This window comes from Maniola hyperantus, chromosome 3 (genome assembly GCF_902806685.2).
Source record: "Maniola hyperantus chromosome 3, iAphHyp1.2, whole genome shotgun sequence".
NCBI classification, from domain to species: Eukaryota; Metazoa; Arthropoda; class Insecta; order Lepidoptera; family Nymphalidae; genus Maniola; species Maniola hyperantus.
This window is the reverse complement of record NC_048538.1, coordinates 2796547-2820048: the sequence shown is the minus strand read 5'-3', so window position 1 is coordinate 2820048 and position 23502 is coordinate 2796547. Positions and strand designations below refer to the sequence as shown.

The 23502-nt window shown below is 36.7% G+C and overlaps 2 protein-coding genes and 1 pseudogene across 6 annotated transcripts; 2 read left to right on the top strand and 1 right to left on the bottom strand.

The window, feature by feature from the left end:
- LOC117996685 (uncharacterized) overlaps positions 1–2474 on the top strand; it is an 83299-nt pseudogene extending 80825 nt beyond the window's left edge.
- A 346-nt stretch (positions 2475–2820) lies between these two features.
- On the top strand, positions 2821–11040 carry LOC117996686 (uncharacterized). Of its 3 annotated transcripts, none has more exons than XM_034984809.2 (3): positions 2821–4630; positions 4712–4821; positions 4900–6468. In XM_034984809.2, the coding sequence occupies exons 1-3, from the start codon at positions 2968–2970 to the stop codon at positions 6433–6435; spliced, it is 3309 nt and encodes a 1102-aa protein (XP_034840700.1). In that variant the 5' UTR covers positions 2821–2967; the 3' UTR covers positions 6436–6468. The 3 variants fall into 3 exon arrangements, with proteins under 3 accessions (XP_034840700.1, XP_034840701.1, XP_034840702.1); XM_034984810.2 differs by having other exon boundaries at positions 2822–4624; positions 4900–6467; XM_034984811.2 differs by lacking the exon at positions 4900–6468 and adding an exon at positions 9937–11040 and having other exon boundaries at positions 2830–4630.
- A 9-nt stretch (positions 11041–11049) lies between these two features.
- Positions 11050–17971, bottom strand: LOC117996698 (solute carrier family 25 member 35-like). 3 transcript variants are annotated; one of them, XM_034984827.2, is made up of 6 exons: positions 17762–17971; positions 15702–15970; positions 14705–14907; positions 13454–13577; positions 12754–12896; positions 11050–11247 (listed from the first exon to the last, which is right to left on the bottom strand). In XM_034984827.2, the coding sequence occupies exons 2-6, from the start codon at positions 15938–15940 to the stop codon at positions 11057–11059; spliced, it is 900 nt and encodes a 299-aa protein (XP_034840718.1). In that variant the 5' UTR covers positions 15941–15970; positions 17762–17971; the 3' UTR covers positions 11050–11056. The 3 variants fall into 3 exon arrangements, with proteins under 3 accessions (XP_034840718.1, XP_069365834.1, XP_034840719.1); XM_069509733.1 differs by lacking the exon at positions 12754–12896 and adding an exon at positions 11847–12096; XM_034984828.2 differs by lacking the exon at positions 12754–12896 and adding an exon at positions 11954–12096.
- Positions 17972–23502: the final 5531 nt, after the last annotated feature.

Genomic DNA, 23502 nt, shown 5'->3' with positions numbered 1-23502 from the left:
AGCTAGCGAATGGCTTTAAAATATTACAATTTACAACCATCAAAAAATTACTTAGGTGTAAGTAATGTTAAGGTGTGCTTACACAGGCAATTGAAATTCCTAAATTCCAGGCAATTTAGTCAGATTTGACGTCAAGACCACATGAAACAATTTACTGCAATTCCCAGCCATACCTGAAAATTTCAGCAATGTTATGTAATATAATTGCTCCAGATTGCCCCACTTATTGCTCCAGATCGATCCATGGTTTTCGCGCAACAGTAGCTTAAAAATTACTCATGTAAGCGCACCATAAGAACTTAAGCGGCGATAAAGTAGGGATCCCTAGTCGAATATATAAAAAACTTTTTACAATAGTCAAATCAATAAACCAAAAACAGGAAAAGTAATTTTTTGGGTAAATTTTTTCTTTTCGAAACCGCCCATTACCTAGCGTGGTCAATTACTTACCTATAGCTCTAAGTAGGTAAGTACCTACCTAGTTAATGGTCTCACAACGGTCGTGAATTACTTAAATTCTAAAAAAATAAAAAAAATCAGTAGGTATAGAGTTGGAGGCTGGGACTTTGACGTTAACACGGTAACTCACACTTTGAGGGAAATTATTTATATTAAATTAATTATTTATATATTTTTCCCCAAAAATGCATTTTACGAAACATATTAAACCCATCCTAGCAGGGCAAAATTTAGATGTGGAAATACATCAAAATTTTGATTATTGTTAATATAAGTAATTTGGATAATAATTATTAATAAATCGATAAGTATAAGTATTTTAATTTTTATCAAACAAAATGTTGATTATTTCATTGTTAAGTATACCCAATAAATAATAATACTTGAATAATTTATCATACCTATTACACATCAATACTTGTAAGTACTCGTAGTTTTACGTCAATAAAGTAAATGATCAACAAATAATGCAATGTGTTGCAGCCTCGACCGAAATGGAGACCAGGGGCAGCCAACAAAATTTTGGTAAGACGATATAGGGCAATAAGAGAAGGAGTGGACATTATAGCAAAGAAAAAAAGGGCTATGATGCAGCGTAAGAAAAAAATTGAAAATAAGCCTACTATAGTAGTGAAGAAAGAAAAAGGCGAATACACAGTTCAAATGGAGGTGTTCAAAAAGTACTCTAAGGAAAGACTAGTGTTTCAGTATCCTTATGATGAGAAACCTCCTCTTATATACACGATAGGGAAAACCGAGGAAGAGAAACGAAAGATTCAAAAACAGCGAGAAAGACGAGAGCGAAGAGAAACAAGAAGAAAAAGTCGCTTATTGCAATCAACTTTTAGAGACCGATGTCAAGAAATTTGTGTAAAGGCATTTAATCAAGCGATGGGCGTGCTACCTTTACCGAACCCGAACGATCCCGAGTGCCCATGCCATACTGAAGCAATTCAAAGTATAAGCCCACCAATAGATTCGTGTTCCTGCTCTGAAGAAGACGATATCTCCAGCAGTGATACTGATGGTGATGAATGGGTTATAGAGTTCTCGCCACCTGCAGCTCGCTGGGACGTTAAAGCAAAACATCCACCAATCTTAGCCAACAACGAAAGTCAATACAATTACTTAGATTACAAAGTGAAAGTACTCGATAGACAAGGGAATCCTGTCCCAAGATTTTTCAAAGGTCCCGATGGAAAGCAGGAGTGTTCTGATCTTGGAGGTTTCTGGGGCCCCAATCATGTTTGGCTGGAAATCAATAAAGATGGCTTCATCGGACCCGATTGCCGGTGGGCACCTATAAACTTCGTTGGCCCTGATGGTATGTTTTATTCAGCAGAGGAGGGCTCTTTTACCGATAGTTCAGGACGGCATTTAAAAATTGGCGTTGATGGTTATATAGACAAAAATGGAAAATGGGCATGGTACTCGAAACCAAGTGGTAGAAGCTTAAGATCAACGTCACCCTCGAAATCGGTCACAATAGCGGGTTCCATGCGAGAAAAAAAACCAAAAAATATACAAGCACCTAAAGAGAAAATTAATCTGAAAAGTATAGTAGGAATAGACACAAGTCCCAAAAGCAAGGTTGCTAAAACAACATCACCAGCTTTGTCAAAAAAACCTGCGAACCAAAGTAAGATTAAAAAAATCGTTTCTTACTCGACCGGTAGGCAAAAAAGTCCTTTACTAATGAGTGTATCGGTTAACTTCGAAAGAAACAATCACTTGAACTCAACTTGGTTGGAAAATGCCAAAGAAGAAAATAAACTACATAAATATAGAGAAATTATGGAAGAATTACAGATGTCTGGCGACATGCCCGAACTGAAGCGACCGGTTAAAACAAATAGAGCTTCAAATACATTAGCAAAAGGGTTTCCTTCTTTCGCAGATCAGAAAAAATACACTGTCAAATCGCAAAATATTTAAGTACCTACCTACGGTTAGATCTGGAAGTTTATTAGCATCAAGGTCTAGGATGCCACTACTCTTCTCACAAAACCCTAGTATATTTTATTGTTAGTAATTTACGTCCGTGGTAATTTATTAAATTGTTTTTCAGTGTTCGTACTCTTTGAAATAAAATTTCTCTGCTTTTCTCCCCGATATAATAATTTTTATGCTTATATCATTAGATTAATTGCATAAATATTTGCGATCATTCGTTATTCGTCCTACTGATGATTCATTCTATGAGGTCAAAAAACATTTAAGCTGATTCCTACTTCCATGTATGAGGTAAATAAAATTATAACTAGATTTTGCGAAGGTTCTAGTTTATATTTCAAAATAGTAGATACTGGCCGACACTCGTTTTTTCGTGTTTAAATTACATATTCGGACAACTTCCGACAGTTACAAAAATATCTCATCCTGGATCATAAATTAATGTCATAAAATCCAAATTTAGTATTAAAAAACTTTTGGCTGTCATTGAAATTACAAGTTATATTTATATGAATTCCATAATTTTTAATTAATATATTCTCAACAAATCTCAAAATGGCTCTTACGGATTCAATGTTTTTATTTGAGATAGTTATAAAAGATTTGAGGAATTACACGCATTACAAAAACATTAAAATTATTGGTCAATTTGCCGATGTATTCAAGGTATATTTAAAACGTTCAACAGGTATGCCTTACTCAAAGAAAACGAGAACGAAAAATTTTGAACAAAGAGACATATTATTAAAAAAGAATAATCTTAAGGATAAGAAATCTAAATCAAAAATTGGAACCCAAATGGGTCAATCAATTTTGATAGTAAACAAGACATCTAATCTTGTTTCTCTTATGAAGAAATATCCTTTGGAAATACTTATTAGTAAGGATAACGACTCTGTACAATACCTTGGATCAACTATCATTCCATGGAGTAATGAATATTTAAATTATTTAACTAAGGATCATACGAAGTCAGTATTTCCACCAGCGTACACTGCAAGAGAATACAACGTGTATGATGAATTAACCACACAGCGAATTTTCACTATTAATATGAGTTTAAAATTAACTTACCTAAAAGATATAATAACAAGTCATATTAATTCGACATCTAACAAGCATGGTACAATATTTAATACAAAGAAATACAAGATGATGAACATTAAATCTTTGATTGATACAAGTATTAAATCTCTAATTGGCGTATCAGATAAAGAAATGTGCTCTTCAGTTAATGCCAAAGAAAGCTCTTATAAACCAATTTTACTCAAATCAGAATCATTTAAGAAAATGGATACAAGTAAAGTACGACCAGTTGGTTGTATCAAAAGTGATCAAGATATTGCGAAGGAACATAAACATACTGCTGTTTCTGTGCAATCCTGTTCATCCATAGATTATAAACAAAATAATCTTTTTCGTTACATATTTGGAGATCCGATGGGATCTTTTGGTAACAAAGTGTATCAGGTGGGATATTTTACAGTAGAAACTGGTGTTGCCGGGAAAAGCTCACCAAAAGTTGTCTCAGGGGGCCAAAGTCCAATAAAATCTACGAAGAGTAAAAAGAAACTAGCGTTTAAAAACAGTGATTGTGAATGTTTCAGTAAAGAATTTGGTTCCTGTAAGGATAATGTATTAGATTTACCAGAAAAAGCTGCTCACTTAATTAACGTAACAAAATGCAAAGAACTTACATGCAATTATAAAAAGCACAGGGAACTGCCACTGCCACCCGATGATCGGGTATTATTAGATGTAAGTCAAAAAACTGATTGTTGTACTACTGAAGTAACGGAAAAAATTGAGAAAGTCGTAGGAGGAGTTATTGCAAAAATGAAAATTGGTCATGATCCCTGTTTTTGTGCTTGTGAGTGTGGTTTGTTCAGTTTTACGAAAACAACATATTGTACAATTTGTGGTGGATATGAAATAGCAGGCGATGATGGAATTGGCAAGACAGCCCTTGACGCACCTATGCCATGCCCAATTTTTCATAAGCTAGTCGATAAAAATAAACTAAAAACTTTGAGTACATCTGGCAGCGATATTAAGAAAAAAGGCGATGACCAAAGAAGTACGAGCATCAGGTCTAGTCAAAGAACAATAACTGATAGGCGCCCATCAGTTGTTGAAAAGAAAAGCGTTGAATCCGAAAAGCGTAAAAAGAAAAAAAAAGACGATAGGTTCAAATTCAACTACGGCTACAAAGGTATACGTATGTATTTACATTACTCTTGTTTTTGTATCTAATTTGTCAGGCCACTAATCATAATAATTATTCTAACTTAATCTACAGCTCCCCAAATAGGACACAGCAAATGTGCTTTACCGTGCACAGGTACTTTAGATAATGTTCCAAAGCGTATGGGGTGGCTTTGGTCAGCGGAAAATGTGCCAGGGTTAAAGGTAATTTATAAATTACCTACTCAATTATTTTTAATATCCTGAATCAACTGTATATTGTTTATTTTTAAATTTTTATAGTTCCGTCCCATGTGGAAGCCAGGAGCTATTAATAAGCACGTCTTAAGGTTACTACGGATGGCACGTCATCCAGGTCAAATTATATCTAAAAAGAAAAGGAAGGATTTAGGGAAGAAGAAACGGCCTCTTAAACGACCTCTACTTGTAGTTCATAAAAAAGATGGAGAATACACTGTCACAATGGAGACTATGAAATCTTTTTCAAAACCAAGAGCGCTTAACCAAAACCCATACGAAGACAAACCTTTAGTAACATTTACAGTAGGCCGAACTGAGGAAGAAAATCGTGAACGTTTAAAGAGAAAAGAACGTGAGCAAAGACGCCTTGAAAGAGCTGAGCGCAATTTCATCCAAAGCGCGTTTAGAGATATGTGCCACAAAATATGTTTAAAAACATATCAACAAGCTCTCGGAATTCTGCCAGATGCTGAAGATCTTCCATGCGCATGTTATCCAGCCATACCATCTGCTAAAGATACAAACATGGACCTTTCATGTTCATGTTCAGAAGATAAGTCTTCAGCTGTTGGTTCCGATACAGACTCAGACGAGTGGTTGGTCGAATTTACACCGCCCAATGCTACATTTGATCCATTACATAAAGGAAAAAAAGTATTGAAAGAAGATAATGGGTCTCAGTATACTTATTTAGATTATAGAGTTAAACTGGTTGATAGGTTTGGAAATCCCATACCTAGGTTTTTCAAAGGTCCTGATGGGAAACAGCATTGTAGTGATTTAGGTGGATTTTGGAGTCCAGATCATAAGTGGTTAGAAATAAATGTAGATGGATATATAGCACCAGATGGTAAGTGGGCTCCGATGAATTTTATAGGACCAAATGGTGAACAAGTGGAAGCTTATACTGGAAAATTTCAAGCTATTAACGGCAAATGGTTAGTCGTCGGTGTGGATGGTTTTGTTGACAGTCAAGGCAAATGGAAATTTTATCCAAAGGCTATGGAGTCAATGAAAAAAAGATATGGTGGTGCTACTGGGGGAAAAAAGAAGACAAGCGACAAAATAGAAAAGACTCCATTAAAATCAGAAGGTAGTTGGAGTTGTTTTGGTGCTGTTTCTCCTAGACATCTATCGGAGTTAGGAATTGTCGGTCACGGCGAAGATCGAAAACTACTTTTAATTAAGTTACAAAAATTGTTGGAACGCGAAGATGTAAGAATACCTCAACCGTTGACGGTTTATCGTTTACCGCCTTCAAAGACTGGAAAGAAAGGAGTAAGTCGTATGAAATTTTTTCGGAATTTTCAAGAAAGATATAAATGCCGTCATCCTATACCATCGGATAAAGGAATAGTAGCCGTGAATGATCATGGGAATAAAATTTATTTTAGACTAAAGGACCTCAAAAATAGGCGGCCCAATGAACGAATAGCCATGTTGACTGAACAAGGCATAAGTCTAAGTTCTTTCCACGTCCCGTGTTTCCATTCCTTCATTAATGCAGAAGTAATGAAACAACAACAAAGAGAAAGAATACTCGCACTTTCTAATAAGAATGTAGCGACACAGTTATAATAAGTGCCTGGTTGTCTGCTGTCCTGTAATTTGTTTCTTTTGGTGTAAGAATTTGTGGTGTATCCAGTTAAACTATTTGTTAATTCATAGTAGGTAGTAACTAGTATTTTATTTATTTGGTACTGTGCTAAGTAAAATTTTGTAACGTTACGACACCTAATTGTTAAGAGAAAATAAATTGGAAAATATATTAGGCTCATTCCGCCGTTTCGTGCAAAAAACATATCCAGAGTAATTAACCTATGAAAATAATACTTTAATTGAATAATTATTTATTTAAGGGGTACAGGCATGAGCACTTTAGGATCAGTATTGCGCATTTTCTACTTTTATGAATAAGTTTTTTTTTAAACTTAAATATACCTCCTATAATTTCATTCCTCTCTGATTCCGAATTTGGAATTCAAAAGTTTGTTAATTTTTATTTATTTTTATTTCAATGGACTGCTCCAATTAATATGTCATATTAACATCTAATACATAACTCAATGAATAAATATTTGTTTGTTTTAATAATGCTTATTAATTTTTTTAAATCGCTATTTTAAGTTTTGTCACTGTAAAAAAATCATAACCATCCGTATTTGAACGAATTTAAAATTTTAACGTATCTGTACGTCTACAACTATGGGTTTGGGCAAGACGTGTTTCTACAAGTCAGTTAGCCGGGGTGACGGAGCCAGAAGGGCGTGCGCGTGTCGATGTCAAAATTATTCACAATCTTTTCATTCGGAATAGTGTTTCGTCAGGAAGTAATTTCATCACATTCCCTTGAATTCAGAAGGAACAGTGGTAAGTAAATTATTATTTTATCAATGAATGTTTACCTTCTTAGTCCATTTTATACCTATTTAAAATTTGATTTGATACTGAACTCGATCACGAACTTATTTCAAAAAGAGTTTAAAAAAATCATTCATCTCCATTTCATTACTATCCTTACCATCCAAATTTATGCAGGATGGTAATGAACACTTTTGGAAGGTAATGACTGATTTTAATTTCATATATTAATTCATAATTTCATATCTTTATGATCACTTTGAACATCGTCATTTATTCTCCGCACCCACCTCCGCGTTGCCTACACTATCAACTGTGAAGCTACTAACGATTTAAAACAATCGTACATTTTACCTATAAAAAAGTTACTGTCATTATTTCAAGCTATGAGTTTTGTTGTTACAAGGCCGTATTTTTGTATATTTATTAGGTATTCAGTACTCAAATGGCGGAACCCGTAAAAAGTTAACAAAGGAAGAAAAATTGACAAAAGATAGGCTACGTAAACGAGAAAAGTGTGTTGAAATAAAAGCGAATCCTGAACTATATACTGTACAAAAGGAAAAAGAAAGAGTGAGATATTTAGCGAGGAAAAAAAAGAAGCAGATAATTAGCATTAAAAATATGACTTCAAGGGTGCAACGGGAACAAAGGAAGCGATGGCGAAAAAACTCACAAAGCTACTTAAACCGGAAGACCAAAAAAAATAGAAAAAATACTAATGGAAAACTTACCACCCTACAGTGATGCTAGTGACTCAGAAAATCATTTATACCCTCGATCAGATCCTTTAATAATACAAGAACCAGGTCCAAGCAATCAAAATATTTCACGAAAATTATCAAAACCTATAAATTTAATACGTCGTATGCGTTACAAACATTTAAAGATAATTAAGATGCTGAAAAATAAAATTCATGTACTACAAATTGAAAAGGAGGCGTTACGCAAACGTAATAGTACTATAAAAGTAATTGGTCCAAAAGAAAAAAAAGTGGAAGAAGTATTGATAGATATACGTCCAGAAAAGAAGAAAGAAACTGATAAAAAACAATTGATGTTTAGTGAAACTATATGTATAAATTTACAAGAAAGCTATAAATCAGTTTCTAAAAAAGGCAAGAGAGAAGTTGCGGATTGTTTTATTAAAGATATCCAGATAGACGAATCTGGTGTTCATTGTGATAAAATTGAAGCCACAAATGTCAATGCAGATCCGTCCATATTAAACATAAGCACGCCAACCATTTTAAATAATATAACAGATTCAGATGATTAAGAAAATTTACCACTTCTGGAGGATTTAGTCGTGTTAAATATTTCACCATTGACAAATATAGCTTCCTCTTCGGCAGCTCCAAGATCTCCTAAAGTCTTGCTTTTATCTGACGTACGCTTAAGTTGGGAAAATCGTAAATTTTATAAGGAGCCAAACAAAATACTTTTTTACCAATGCGCCCAAAAAATCTGGCAGCATCTTTCAACTCTGACCACCGGCATTTTGTTATTCCACCAATTAAATCAGAAAACCAAAACAAATACATTATAGATGTTAATTAATCAGATGACGATAGCGATGAATTCATTATTTTTAAGTTTTATCATGTTTAGGATTGCTTTTGAATTGTGCAGTGCTTATTAGTTAATTCAAGATGTCATATTTGTATTTGTTATTATTTTTTATATTTTAAAATTAGGTTTAAGCATTGCAAAAATTAGAAAACTTACTTTGAGTGTCGGTAAACTGTAGTTATTTATTTTTTCATCATTTAATTTTGTTTTTGTTTCTTTAACTCTAGGAGTTTTATCAGTGAAATACTGTCATTTAGTTTAGCTAACGAAGCTACGAAAATTAGCTGCCATCATTTGACTATTGATAGAGTAGCTAGTTAGATATAAATTAATCAGATGACGATAGTGACGAATTCAATTTTTTTATCTGTTCATGTTTATGATTTATTTTGAATTGTGCGATTAGTTATTTCTTGATTTGTTAAATTGTTTTGTTATTTTCTATAGTTTAGAACCATGGCATAATTTGACTGCCAGTAGACTAGCTAGCCATATTTTTATCGCATCAATAATAATTATATTTCAGTTTTATATTATTCAAATATATTTTAACTTTATTCCTATTATATTAACTTATAAACCCCAAAACTTTATTGCAGGCTATCTATTGTATAATAACTTTTGTGTTAAGACTATGTCGACTGATTAAAAATAATTACTAAATAGAAATAAATACCGTTGATTACATTGTACTGAATTTCTTTTATTATAATTATCTTTTTTATATTACTATCCTTTGCCTTAAGTATATATCCAAGCCTAATTTCATTACAATCCAATCAATTTTCATTACCATCCATCTGTAAAATTTCAATTACCATTTTCTTGATAACTGAGTAAGATACAAAGGTGCCTCCCACTGATTACCACTTAAGGATCTCTCTAGAGTAGATTAATAAGAAAAAAACACAACATGAAGTACTTTTTTTTAATTCCACGGAATGTTCGTTTTTTGCACGAAACGGCGGAATGAGCCATTACCTACTTGATGTTTCATTTAAATCACTTATCTACATCTTTTATATCTTACCTATCTGTATTCTACAATCTACATAAAGTAAGTTTTTTTTATTTTATTTTTATTTTTTTGGTTGTGAAACATTTCCTTTTAAAGTACTTTAACTAATCTGCGATATTTCTCCAAAGGTTTCTCGTGGTTGGAAACCAGGTGCCATATCTAAGAAGTTAGTCCGCATGTTTAACAAAGCAAAATCTAATAAGCCAATCGCAGAAACAGTCAAACGAAGTAAACGTACTAAAAAACAAGTAGAAGAGAAACCGACGCTTATAGTTTGCAAACAAAATGGCCAGTACCATGTAGAACTGCAAGCATCACCTGACAACCAGGAAGAATTTAATGAACAATATGCGCCTTTGATATACAAAATTGAATCTTTAAACAACAAAGCTAAGATAAAGAAGAAGGAGAAAATCCAGAGGCGGCTCATAAGAGCTGCAGCTAACGAGCTTTGGTCTGATCCTTTTCAGCCAGATGCGTGTGACAATGTTTGTTTACCAGCTTACAAAGAGGCTGTTGGTATTTTGGCAGAAAGTGGCGATGATCGAATAGATTTCCGGGAACATATAGATGATTCTAATAACTGTTCATGTCATGATGAAGAAATCAGTTCCAGTTGCGAGTCTTCGGACGTTGACTGGGAGATTCATTTTACTCCCCCTTTTGTGTCACACCAAAAAACAACGTTCCAAGAAAACAACAATGAATTAGTCCATTGATAAAAAACAGCATTTTCAGCATTTTTTTAACGATGTATTTATTGCACTCGGAATATAGCTCTCATTGCTTGTTTTTCTGCTATTTCATTTTAGGATTAGTCGACAATATGACCTATTCCTAAAAATAGTTTCTAATGGTATACTTACCTACTTAGCAAAATTATTGTCTTAATTATTGAGAATGATCTTTATCTTCTTTTGCTTTGGCTTTATTTATTTTTTTGAATTATCATCACACTTCGACGACGGATCTGTAATGGTAAATCAATCAGCAAAATTGTAATTGCACTTTTGGGGCTCTTCATTTTCTTTTGCTTAGGTATTTGCTTTATTATATTGAAATAAGAACTTTTATTTAACTGCTTCTAATGCGTGTTTGTTACTTTTGCTAACCTGCATGAATTATTAAGTATTGTCTTTTGAATAATTTTTTGCTCGAAAGCTGTTTCATCAAAGTTCGACTTTTTACTACAAAATATGTTATATGTACTTCTTTTGTTTATTGAGCTTAAATAAAAGACATATATTGCTATCTGGTTTTATTACTGAACAATATGTTCAACATATCCCAAATAACTAAGGAAAGTGTCGTATGTGGTGCTATCCTGAGGTAGAGGGGACCTAATCCCTTGTAGAGACCGTGGAGTCCCTCAGTTCTGTATGTCTTGCTCAAGCAGTCAAAAACTCCTTTGTAGAGCAGTTCACCTTTTGCTGCTGGACCTAGAGAAAAAAAAATCAAACTGAAAAATAATGTAGGTATCATGCTAGAGTAGTGAGGTTTTAGAAATTGTACACAAATTTTTCGAAAAATTTGAGCAGACAAGTTTTTAAAATACATATCTATTTTCAAAAGCCAACTAAGTAGTTTTAGTAGGTTGTTAACAGGTAGCAGGCAAAGTTATTGCTATGATATTTTTACTGCTGAATGAAAACATTGCATGTGTATGAACGAAAAGCATAGTTTGGCGTTATATATCTCTGGTAGGTAATGGCCCGCTCATAATACTCGTATCTATTAACTTCGAAGATCTTCGTAGAATAGGTAGGTACCTACTAGAGATATCACACCAAGCACCAGCCAGTGATAAAAAGCCTTAGCCCTTAGTTATATTTAGATATTATGTTACGACTGAAATCCTAAGTACGGTAGCTCCAAGTTTTAGCTTGGGTGAGGAGTGATCAGATTTCGTTCCAGGCTCAACAATTTGCCAAATAAGTAAGTGGGAGTCAAATGCTATTTCGTCAAATGTAAGTAACCGGATGCACCCTAGCTTTGAATAAACAGGTTGCATTTAAAAACCAACTATTATATGACGCACCTAGTTATAGCTGGTTAAAACTAGGTGTAACCACACTTCGGCTGCGTCCCCTGCATGCCTCGCCAGTACCAGTACCAGGCCAGTCACAACACCTTCACCACAATTACCCTGATTGTAAAGCCGCGTATTGACCACGTCCAGCGGCGTTTCCAACAACACACACACCACCCCGCTGACGAGGCTTGCAGCGAACGCAAGCGCAGCAGGCGAGTGCTCCAAATAACCGTGGGCAAGGAGGGCCTGCTTCACTCTGCAAGGGAGTCACACCATCAAACACATTTAACTACACCACTATAATAATGGATGTTCTAAGCGTTCTTTAACACACGGATACAGTTTGGACTACCATCCATCATGGCAACTGGCAAACATATCCTCCATCTGTACTCCTAACTACTCTTTGATGGCACGGAAATTATATGTCTATCACGATTTTGGGAGGTATGATCAAAGACCATCGTAAACATAGTCCCCATAGTCATAGCCCAGGAAGTCCAGAGTATCGGGGACAACACATGGCACGTCGAAAAGCGTGGTCTCCAATAAAATTCATGCTTTATTAGGTACACCTTAATCTAACTTCAACGATCTTTTCATGACTCTTTCTTTATGAAGAAACCGTTGAACACCACAAATACTTTTAGCTTTGGTTTAAATTGACGTAAAACACGTGCATTGTATGTGAAAATCAAGTTTGACGTACGTTTAAACCGCATTTAAAGTTTTTGTGGTAAGAGAAAAGACGATATTTTCATGCGCTATTTCGATTTTTGCTTTAAGCGTATTCCAAAATCATGCTCACAAATTTCTATTCTACATGAATTATTCACAAGATGCACGTCCACATTTTGCAAGCAAACCAGGAGTTTACTGAACAAGCATGGAAATTTAAAGCTGCTCTGTTTACCCTGATTGTATAGTCGTACTGCGACGACATCTAAAGGGCATATGGCAAGTGCCACCATGATGCCGCTCAGACAACTTGCTGCGAAAGCAAGGCCGAGCGGCGACCGCTCGCCTATGCCGTATGCCAGCAGCAATTCTTTTGCGCTGCAGAAAAAAAAGGTTTCGTCTACGGTCTAAGTAGTACACACACGAGAAACCATATTAATAACTTGATGCTATTAATTTCTGCACAAAATTCTAAGCCAAGCCAAGGCCCAAAATAGACCAAATCAAGAACTGGTTTCGTCAAATTAGGAAATCATCCTGTTATAGGTAAAATGATTTGCTCAATTTATTCTTGAGGCAGGCTTTCTAACATGGCTACTGCCCATTTTACTCGTGATTTATAATTACTAGTTATGCTCATGCTTATAAATCGTACCTATCTGAAGGATATTATTTATTTATTCAATTTCAAAAATATATATTTCATAGCCAACTTATGGCTTGACATACACCCACCGGGTTGGAAAACAGATTCTACAGAGAAGAACGGGCTAGTATTCGGAAGAAAACATGCAAATTGCATCCCGGAAATCTCAAAAATATCTGAAGATTTCCGGAATACTCCTTATTTGAAAATTAGTATTCTGCTTTGGCAATAATATCTCGATTCAGCTCTCAATTCTAACACAGGTAGTGTAAACAGAATAGGAACTTACGTAGAGAACGTCGTGAGTTGAGCAGCAGATCCAACGGCCAGTCTGGTGCAAGTGGCGTTTACTCCCGCGAAGAATCCACGAGTGCCTTCAATTTTGTAAATCTTTACAAAGCCATCTATCATACCTGAAAAATCAAAACAATTTAAACCATCTAAGTTGTTTTTGTGTGCGTGAGACAAGCTCGACTGGGATATTCATTGAATATCCCAGTCGAGCTGGGAGGCTGGCAAGGGTGAAGCATGCTAGCCTAACTAAAAATTGGTGACGTACGGTACTGGCTGAAGTCGCGAAGATAGAGATCAGACGTGAGGATGGATTCGTCATACCCATAAGTAAGTGGAGGAGCTTTTGATAAAATAAAGTACCTAATATTCTTGTAAACTATCTAAATTAAATCTGTAAGCCATAAGCAAACTATGCCATAAGTCTGGTGCGCGATTGCGGGAGAATGACAGCTACAATGTCACGATCGTAATCACCTCTGATTGGTTGACGCTCGCTCACTATTGACTACAATGCATTGTTGCAACAAGAATCGCACAAATTCAGCCAATCACAACAATAAATTGAGATTGTAATAATGATTGATGCAGGTTTTACGAAATCGACCTGCTGTTTCTATTGCGGTCAGGGTGCAAAACAAGTTACGGTTGATGCAGCTGTAGGTAGTTTCAGGTTTAGACTTTTTCTTGACTGCAATTTTTATTTGCTCGATTTTAATTGAAAGTGTTTTGCCAAAGTAATTGGTGTTAGTGAAAACTGGAATCATGGTATGAAGTTATTGTTATTGTTGCAAATGAAAATTTCTGTTGCTTCAAATAGCTTGTTAATTGGAAAAACGGTCAGATGCTGACTAGAATAGGTTGTTCAATTAGATCGTAAAGGAAACTGGAATATATTATTATGTACGTACAAAACTGACTGCTAACCTTCGCTAGTTCACTGTAACGCTTGCGGTGACTGAGATGACTGGTGAGGGAGGGTGTGAATTGTGGAAGGGTGATGACATTGAATTTTAAGATGCCCGAGGTCCTGAGACAGGCATCAAGAAAAGGCTAAATTCAGATCTCCAAGGCACTGAGTTGTTCGAAACAAAGTCGAAGTTGAGTGTTGTAGAGACTCCACTTATTTGTTTCAAAGAACTCAGCGTAGTCACTCATCTAGTTACCGACTTAGTTCAACATTGCTTAACTAGCGGAATTGATTGACATGTGCTTAAACCACACGCCCCTATATAAAGTTCGTAGGTACCATTATAAACATACTGCCTCCCGACAGCAATGCTGGGATGTGCGGCAGACTGCATCCTCGTCTTCACGACGGACGCCGGGTTGGCAGCGAGGCCGCTCACGAAGCCGCTCGCGCTTGACCAGAATATGGTCTTGTGAATACTGATATCGCCTTCCTTCGTCTTGGTCCACCCTTGCATTTCAGCTATGTGGTATATGCCTAATCTGTCAAAGTAGAAATGACTAGTTCAAAACGATATGGGATATGGGCAAAACTTAAGTAGTGATACCTAGCTTAATGGTTAAAATTCCTCCTTCTATTCGCGGAGTCCAGGGTTTAATCCCGGGCACGTAGTTTACCTTTTCAAAGTTATGTGCGTTTTAAAGGTAAAGGTGCAGGAAAACATCGTGAGGTAATCTCTTTGCATGCCTGAGAGTTCTCTTCGGAGAGGTTGACTTCTCATTCTAAGATGGGCCGGTAAATTATCATGACGATGTTGACTTTTATGTTTAGGGGTTCAGAAAATAAATCGGAGATAAAGAATTATAATTTAAAAAAAGTTTAACCATATTTTTTTTCCTAAAGATGTATTATGAATTCGGCCGCGGTACATTATGATCCTATCCTGCGTGTGATTAGGCATTAAAGCAATTGGCAAAATCGCAAAGTCTACGGAAAGGTAAAAGCGCAGATAAACTTGTTGTTTAACGATTCGAAAGCTTACGAGTAGGTATATATATCGCGAGGTGTGCTCGTTTAGTACCCTCAGATCCCCGTGTAGTTGCTGCGGAGATTTCACCACGTGCTTAAAACCTCCTTGTATTCTCACCTGAGGCTCACGGAGCGAGGCTTATCTGCATCGCCACCACCCCAGTGTTTTTGGATATCACGTACCTACAGTACGTGGCGGAATATGCCCCTATATCGCGTGGTATGCTCGTTTCGTGCCCGCAACTCTCCCTGTAGTTGCAACCGAGTTTTCACTACGTCCATGCTTATAATCTCCTTGTATTCTCACCTGACAGAATTCATACAAAATCCCAGCACCATGGCCGGAGCGAGGCCTTTCTGCAGCGCCAGCGTCCCATCGTTTTTGGATATCACATACATCCCGTGCAATATGCCCCTATATCGCGTGGTGTGCTCATTTCGTGCCCGCAACTCCCCCTGTAGTTGGAGCCGTGTTTTCACCACGTCCATGGGATTCGTGAAGATGGTTGCACCGGCGCCCGCTAGACCGCCGATGATGAAATCCATTATGAATACGACATCTACTTATCTGTTGAACTAAAAAAAATATAAGTAAGTTAACAACCATTTTTTTATTATTATTTACTAGCTGCCCCGGCGTACTTCGTACCGCCTAACAGTCGATTCTTTTTCAGGATCTTTTTTTAAATTTTCTCTCCGTACCACCAATTACCGTTAAACCATCCTCGTACTTCAAAGAATATTATAAAAAAAGAATTAGCAAAATCGATTCAGCTGTTCGAGATTAGCGATCTTCAGTTCATCAGTCATTCATTCATTATTTTTTATATATAGAGATATAACTTTCATATTTATTGTTATACTTATAACTTATACAGGTAGGTATATGTAGGTACCTACCTATATTTGTTTAATTTATATTATTTTATAATTATGTAATTAGGTAGGTTCCTCCGTGCTCGTGTGCCGCACTGTTGATTTATTCAATAAAATTTTAATTAAGTATGTACCTGCAGGTACTATTTTACATTTGGATACGTGACTTGTACTTGTGACCTGGCATATCTCACTCTTGGTACTTGCGAGACATAAGTAACTAAGTACAATCGCGCTACGCGTGTAGGCCGAACTTGAAATAGAGCTGGCGCGTTCTAATAATTAGAACAAATAATTATTCTTTGTTCATGAACACATTTTAATTTTTTTTTGTGATATAACCACAAGGAGACGGTCCATTTTGGGTGTAGGTACTCTTGTACCGTTAGTACTATTATATCTTCTGTGCTGTGTACTACAATCGTAAAGTTTCGCTTGGTCAATCTCAAATTCCAATTTAAATTATGTACCTACCTACTATACCTAACGTAGGTACCTACGTCTAAAATTCATAGGTAGATACTAAATATGTAAAAAAAAAAAATTGATACACAAATAGACCTTCCTGGCGCAATGGTGAACGTTGTGGTCTTGTAAGTGGGACGTCCCAGGTTCGATTACCAGCAGTGTTTCAAAATTACTTTTAGACTTTAGTATGTCTGGTGGACGGCTTCTGCCGTAACTAGTTACCACCCATTACCACCCTACCCAAAAAGACGTGCCGCCAATCGATTTGGCGTTCCGGTACGATGTCATGTAGAACTAGAAAGAAATCCATTAGGTTGGATTTAAACTCTTACACCATTACCACTTTTAAGACTTCCATCTAGCCAATAGCCTTAATAGCTCAACGGTTAAGGAGCGGACTGAATTCCGAAGGTCGGAGGTTCAAACCCTACCCTTGCACTATTGTCGTACCTACTTCTAGCAAAAGCTTTACGCTTAGTTGGAGGGGAAAGGGGAATATTGGTCATAATTAACATAGCTTATATCCATACTAATATTATAAATGCGAAAGTGTGTCTGTCTGTCTGCTAGCTTTTCACGGCTCAACCGTTCAACCGATTTTGACGAAATTTGGTACAGAGGTAGCTTGCAACCCGGGGAAGGACATAGGCTACGTGTTATCCCGGAAAATTTAAGAGTTTCCACAGGATTTTTAAAAACCTAAATCCACGCGTACGAAGTCGCGGGCATCAGCTAGTTCATTATAAAAAAATATCCTTGCCATTTACCATGAGGTTGCAGTCAAGGACTAAGTTGTTAATTAACTAACCTGGTGAGTGGTCACATATGTAACTTCTATCACAGAAGATAATATACCTAAAAATGCTTCTATGAAGAATGTTCTTGATACACATGGTCAAGGAATTAGGTAAGTAGTGCCTACGCACAATCAGCTGCTCATTTATTATCATTTTGTCAAAGGATTATAGTTCTAATTGCAATAGATAATACGCGTTAGATAACAAATTAATTACGTACACTCACCGTTTGAAAATAACACAAAACTTTATCACAGTCAATTTTACATAAAACATCACCTGCCTAAGTACTTCGATACTTTTAGCGTACACTATTTAGATCTTTCCATGTTACTTCATATTTGTTTAGATTTTAGAGCGTATCTTTGTGAGTTTAATAAGCACGTGACTACGTAAAACGTTTCGTATGCACGAGATAACGATACGGACTGACTATAAAACGACTAACATTGACGTTTTGCGGTTCATGGCAATGAAACCAGTTACGGATAAGATAATGCAATACACACATCACCAAAATAATATAATCAGGTATGGTATACATACCCTACCCATTGAATTATGGTAGGTAGGAATAGTTACTTTTAAAAAAATCACGGTTTTCAGATTTTTCCCCGAATGTCAGCTATAAGACCTACCTACCTACCACATTTCATGATTCTAGGTCAGTGGGTACCCTGTAGGTTTCTTGACAGACCGACAGACAGACAGACAGACAGACAACAAATTGATCCTGTAAGGGTTCCGTTTTTCCTTTTAAGATGATGCCCGCGACTTCGTCCGCGTGGAATTAGGGTTTTTAAAAATCCCGTAGGAACTCTGATTTTCCGGGAAAAAAAGTAGCCTATGTCAATTGTCACTCTCCAGGTCTTTATCTATACCCATGCAAAAAATCATGTCAATCCGTTGCACAGTTGCGACGTGATTGAAGGACAAACCAACAAACCAATAAACCAACAAACACTTTCGCATTTATAATAAGGGTACTGATCAAACTTTTACAAGTACCTAGATACTTTTGAATCGTTATATGCATCTGCCACTGGTCCGGAATGTCTCGGATTCTTAGTCCAGGGTCCACATTTACTAACTTATTTTGTGGAGTTACTTATCGTATAAAATTGCTAGGAAAGCGTATGAAAATTATCTGCGCAGACACTGAAAAAAAAAACTCCGCGGCACGCTACCTCCGTGTTTTTTTCAGTACTTAAGGACTAAGAGCCAGCGCGTGCCCGACCTTCGTTATTTTATAAAAGCTGAAAGTTTTTAAACACCGTTAAACTTATAAACTTTAAGGGCGTCTGGTAGGTGGTTGCCTCGACACTAAGTGTCTGGCAATGCATGACGTGATTTCTAATACCATTCCGAAGAAAATATAAAAATAGACTAAAGTCTATTCTGTATTCTAAAGAACACAGTCTGTATTCTGAGACTTTATACTTTGACGTAAGATTTTTTTATTAAGTAGGTACCTGTTACTCTCAAAGCCACCATGATCCAAACTCCATAGTCGCTGCCGGCTGATCGTTTCTCCCTGTGTTGGGGACAATGCGCAGAGTAACTTTCAGCTTTTATAAAATAACAGCGATCTAGCACGCGCTGGCTCTCTCTCTATTAGGTATACCTACCTACTACTAATTAAATACTAACTTCAACCAAAATACATAAAGTTGAGTCTAGATTAAAAAAACTCGACTCCGTTCCACTTCATGAATTCTTTGTGCTGGCTCTAAACGAAAATAGCGAAGGTAGAGATTCGGGTTTGCATAGCATCATCCAATTGACGTAATATTCATACGAGATTTGGCAAAGGTTTGAGGATGTGTGAACTGTGAAGTATAGAACATAATTACGTTCACATTGACTTGTCAATGAGTATCGAATGGTTTCATGGAATCCCAAAAAAATTAGATTTTCAATGCGCCATGCTTTGGCTGGTAAATTTAGAGCACTTGCCAAAGACTTATTCTGACGTTATCTCAGATAAAACCAGACTTCATTATCAGACTTTAGATAAAATCTTATATAATTAGTTAACTATACCTATTGGTTAGGTTCGTAAAATTAAGACAACGCGACGGAGACATTCTTGGTATCAATCCACGCGGGATTTTTTGTGCTGCAGGTTCATCAATCAGCCCAATACTTACTGATTTAGATTTAGGATTGGGCTATAAATATTTTTAATTTAAAAAAAAAACTGGCCTTTTCATCTAATAAGATAAAAATTATTCAGATAGATATTTAATAGATTGGACTACTTTTTCGACCTCGTATTTGTAAATTTGTTACAAGGTTGAAAACCGTACTAAATTAGGTAGTTATCGAACTGGTTTTAAAAGATAACGAAGGAAATTGGGTTTGTTATTAATTTTATTATTCACAAGGAATGGAATTTTAATTGCAAAGAAATGCATATGGCCCAAGACACGCGTCTGCCCGCGAAATTCAAATTTAATTCGGTTTTTCACAATTTGTAAACTAATGCGACAAAGTGGACTTATGGCATTCAATTTTCGCCCCTAGCAATATCATCTTCACAGGACACTTTCAAGTAAAGATTTTTTTATAAGCCTGTGAAGATTATACAGCTAGGGGCTCAATTTGAATGGCATAACTCATAAGCCTACTTTGTCGTATTAGTTTACAAATTGCGAAAAAGCAAATTTGAATTTCGCGGGCAGGCCGTGTCTTCCACCAAATTTAATCAAGAAAGTAATATACTCATACTTAGTACCTAAGTGAGTTTGCAAGATTGTTACTCCTTCACGCCACAATTACTGAACCGATTTCGGTGAATGATGTTCCGTACCATCGTACAAGAAATAACACTTTTTTTAATTATCATGGCAGCCATTTTGAAATTGTATAATTTCTTGTTATAACGGCACTAGAAATACCTACACGTTCTGTGAAAATTTCAACTCTCTACCTATTAAATAGGTATACCTATACGGTTCACAAGATACAGCCCGATGGACAGACGGACGGACAGCGGAGGATTAGTAATAGGGTCTCGTCTTCACCCTCTGGGTACGGAACCCTAAAAAGAGGTCTTTGACCAACAATTTTTCTCTACTACCTATACCTACAGTACGCGGCAGAAAGTAATGTACATCGACTTTTAGAAGGAGATAGCAGATTTGTAGAGCACTGTCTCTGTCGTTGAGACCGACTAAACGTCATAATTATAGGTATGAGTGACAGAGACAACGCTCTACAAAACCAAAATGTCATTCTAAAGGCCGATGTACATTACTTTACGTTGGTAGGTATATGTAAGTACTCGTGTAATTTGAAGTTATTTTGGGGTTAAGCCTATAAATCAAACCGATCGCGACTACTATTATCAAACACTTAACACGTAGGTAGACCTATCTAGTATCTACCCTCTTAACCAAATGAATCATTGATTGTGACCCTTAAGGTCAACAGCCACGAATGAAGGTCAGGGGTGGCTCGGGCTGACTTATCAATGAATCACAGTGCCAAGGTCAAGCTGGCTTTCTAGTTAAAAACACTTGCTTTGTAAATAACTTGAAATAAATGTTTAATACCTAGAATTTGTCTGGTGGGAGGCTTCGGCCGTGGCTAGTTACCACCCTACCGGCAAAGCCGTGCCGCCAAGCGATTTAGCGTTCCGGTACGATGCCGTGTAGAAACCAAAGGGGTATGGGTTTAACAAAAACTGCCATACCCCTTCCAGGTTAGCCCGCTATCATCTTAGACTGCATCATCACTTACTACCAGGTGAGATTGCAGTCAAGGGCTAACTTGTATCTGAATAAAAAAAAAAAAAAAACCTAGATAGGAAACAAATGTAAGTAATAGCGGTACCTACCAGCTGTACCTATCTTATATCTACCTAAGTAAGTCTAAAAAACCGTAAATTATGAGTCTGGGCTGAGTTTGTTGTGGCTCTTCTCCGACCTGGGCGCGTTTGAAACCCTCGTAGCTTTAGTTTTAAGTTCGCGTACCTAAAATGTATCACCACTATGTCTATTTCATCATCTTACGAATGCAACAACCGACCATCAAAAAGTGTATTTTATTACCTATTTTGAATAAACTACCTATTTAATGACTTTTAACTAACTATAGGTTACCTAATAGGTACTTAAAGTAGAATAACAACGCAGGGTAGTAACTACTTACCTATTTAGTTGGTAAGTACCTACAAAGTTAAAGTCGCGGGCACCACCTAGAAGGTAAACGTAAACATTATGATTTCCTTTAAAAAATCATATCGCTCCATCATGATAATATTCGAATACGTACCTACGTCACGTGTTGACAAATAACTTTTTCATTTCAAGGTGGCGTTCGATCGATGCCACTTTGGAACTCAGTATGGTACCTAATGACGGTCATTATATCCAGTAGATGATGTGGGAGTTCGTATCCATACTGACCATTATACCTACGTCATATAACTCTATAGAAGGTAGGTACTTCGGACTTCGGACACGATTGATTATTCTAATTCCATGCCCGCGACTATGACGTGCAATTGCCACATAAGTTAAAGTTTTACAAAACTAAAAAAGTGCGAATCAGGCTCCCCACCGGTCACCGTGGGCCCCGTAGCTAAAGTATGGGTAAAGAAACATATACCTACACATAGCTTTTTTTTCTTTCTTCGGGGGAGGAAAAAATCCCTACGGACTTCTGCCTGCAGGGTGTGCCCGATTCGCACGGACTAAAATAACCTCGCCATGTCTACCAAGGTGAGCACGGAACTGCGTAAGCATTACTTCGTGCTGACATCCTAAATTTCTATCTTCTTCTTTTCTTCTTTTTCCCTCTCTTCTCTACTTATCATTATAGCCCTCAGCATTTGGCTATATCGTTGCCAGGCGTCTTCGCTCGACAGCATGCGCGCTATAAGGTTACGGGCGTTCACACCCTCCGCGTCGGTCGATCCTAGCGCTTCTATCCCTAGGTCGGCACAACCAGGACATTCAAAGATTGCGTGTCTCACCTACACATAGCTAATTTTGACTTACCAACACAAGTAAACAGAGCCCAAACTTGATGGACTTTACCTAGGTAGGTATTTGTCTCTATTGTTAACCCTTGAGGCGTCCCAGCTTCCTTCTCACCTTTGTATCATCATCATGATCAACCCATCGCCGGCTCACTACAGACCACGGGTCTCCTCTCAGAGTAAGAAGGGTTTTGGCCATAGTCTACCATGCTGGCCATGTGCAGATTGGTAGACTTCACACCTTTGAGAACATTATGGAGAACTCTCAGGCATGCAGGTTTCCTCACGATGTTTTCCTTCACCGTTAAAGCAAGTGATATTTAATTAATTAAAACGCACGTAACTCCGAAAAGTCAGAGGTGCGTGCCCAGGATCGAATCCCCGACCTCCGATTAGAAGGCGGACGTCGTAACCACTAGGCTATCACAGCTTCTATAATCTATAGTCTATACTTAATAGACAGTATATACTTATTATTTAGTTCAAATTCAAATAAAAGAGTTAGTGACGCGGCTTAGTTAATTTATTCCATGATTTATTAGCTACAAAGATAATAACTATGGTAATATCCATTGCCTTTATGATATCAAAGGGACTAATTAGTTAGGTAGGTATAGTATGTGAATAGTGCACGTGTTCTCTATAATGTGTTCTCATTAGGCACAAAGGCATCGCCTAATCCCAAAATTCAATATAATAAAAAATGACTCCTCACGTGCCATCGGTCTCCTCATCGGACTATACTGGGGTTTGGTTCACGTTTGGTTGCATGTTGGCCAAAGAGCGCTGCTATTTTTTTTATCAGTAGGCGTTTTAACTAAAATCTCTTTAGCAAGCAAATATGCATGTCAGCCACGTCAGCGAAAAAAAACAAAATCAATCAGTCAAACTGGCAGTCTGATTTTAACACAAAAACAGTTTTTAAAACCGAGTTAAAACCAAATTAATTTTTTTTTCAATGCTCTCGAATTTTCTCTTTC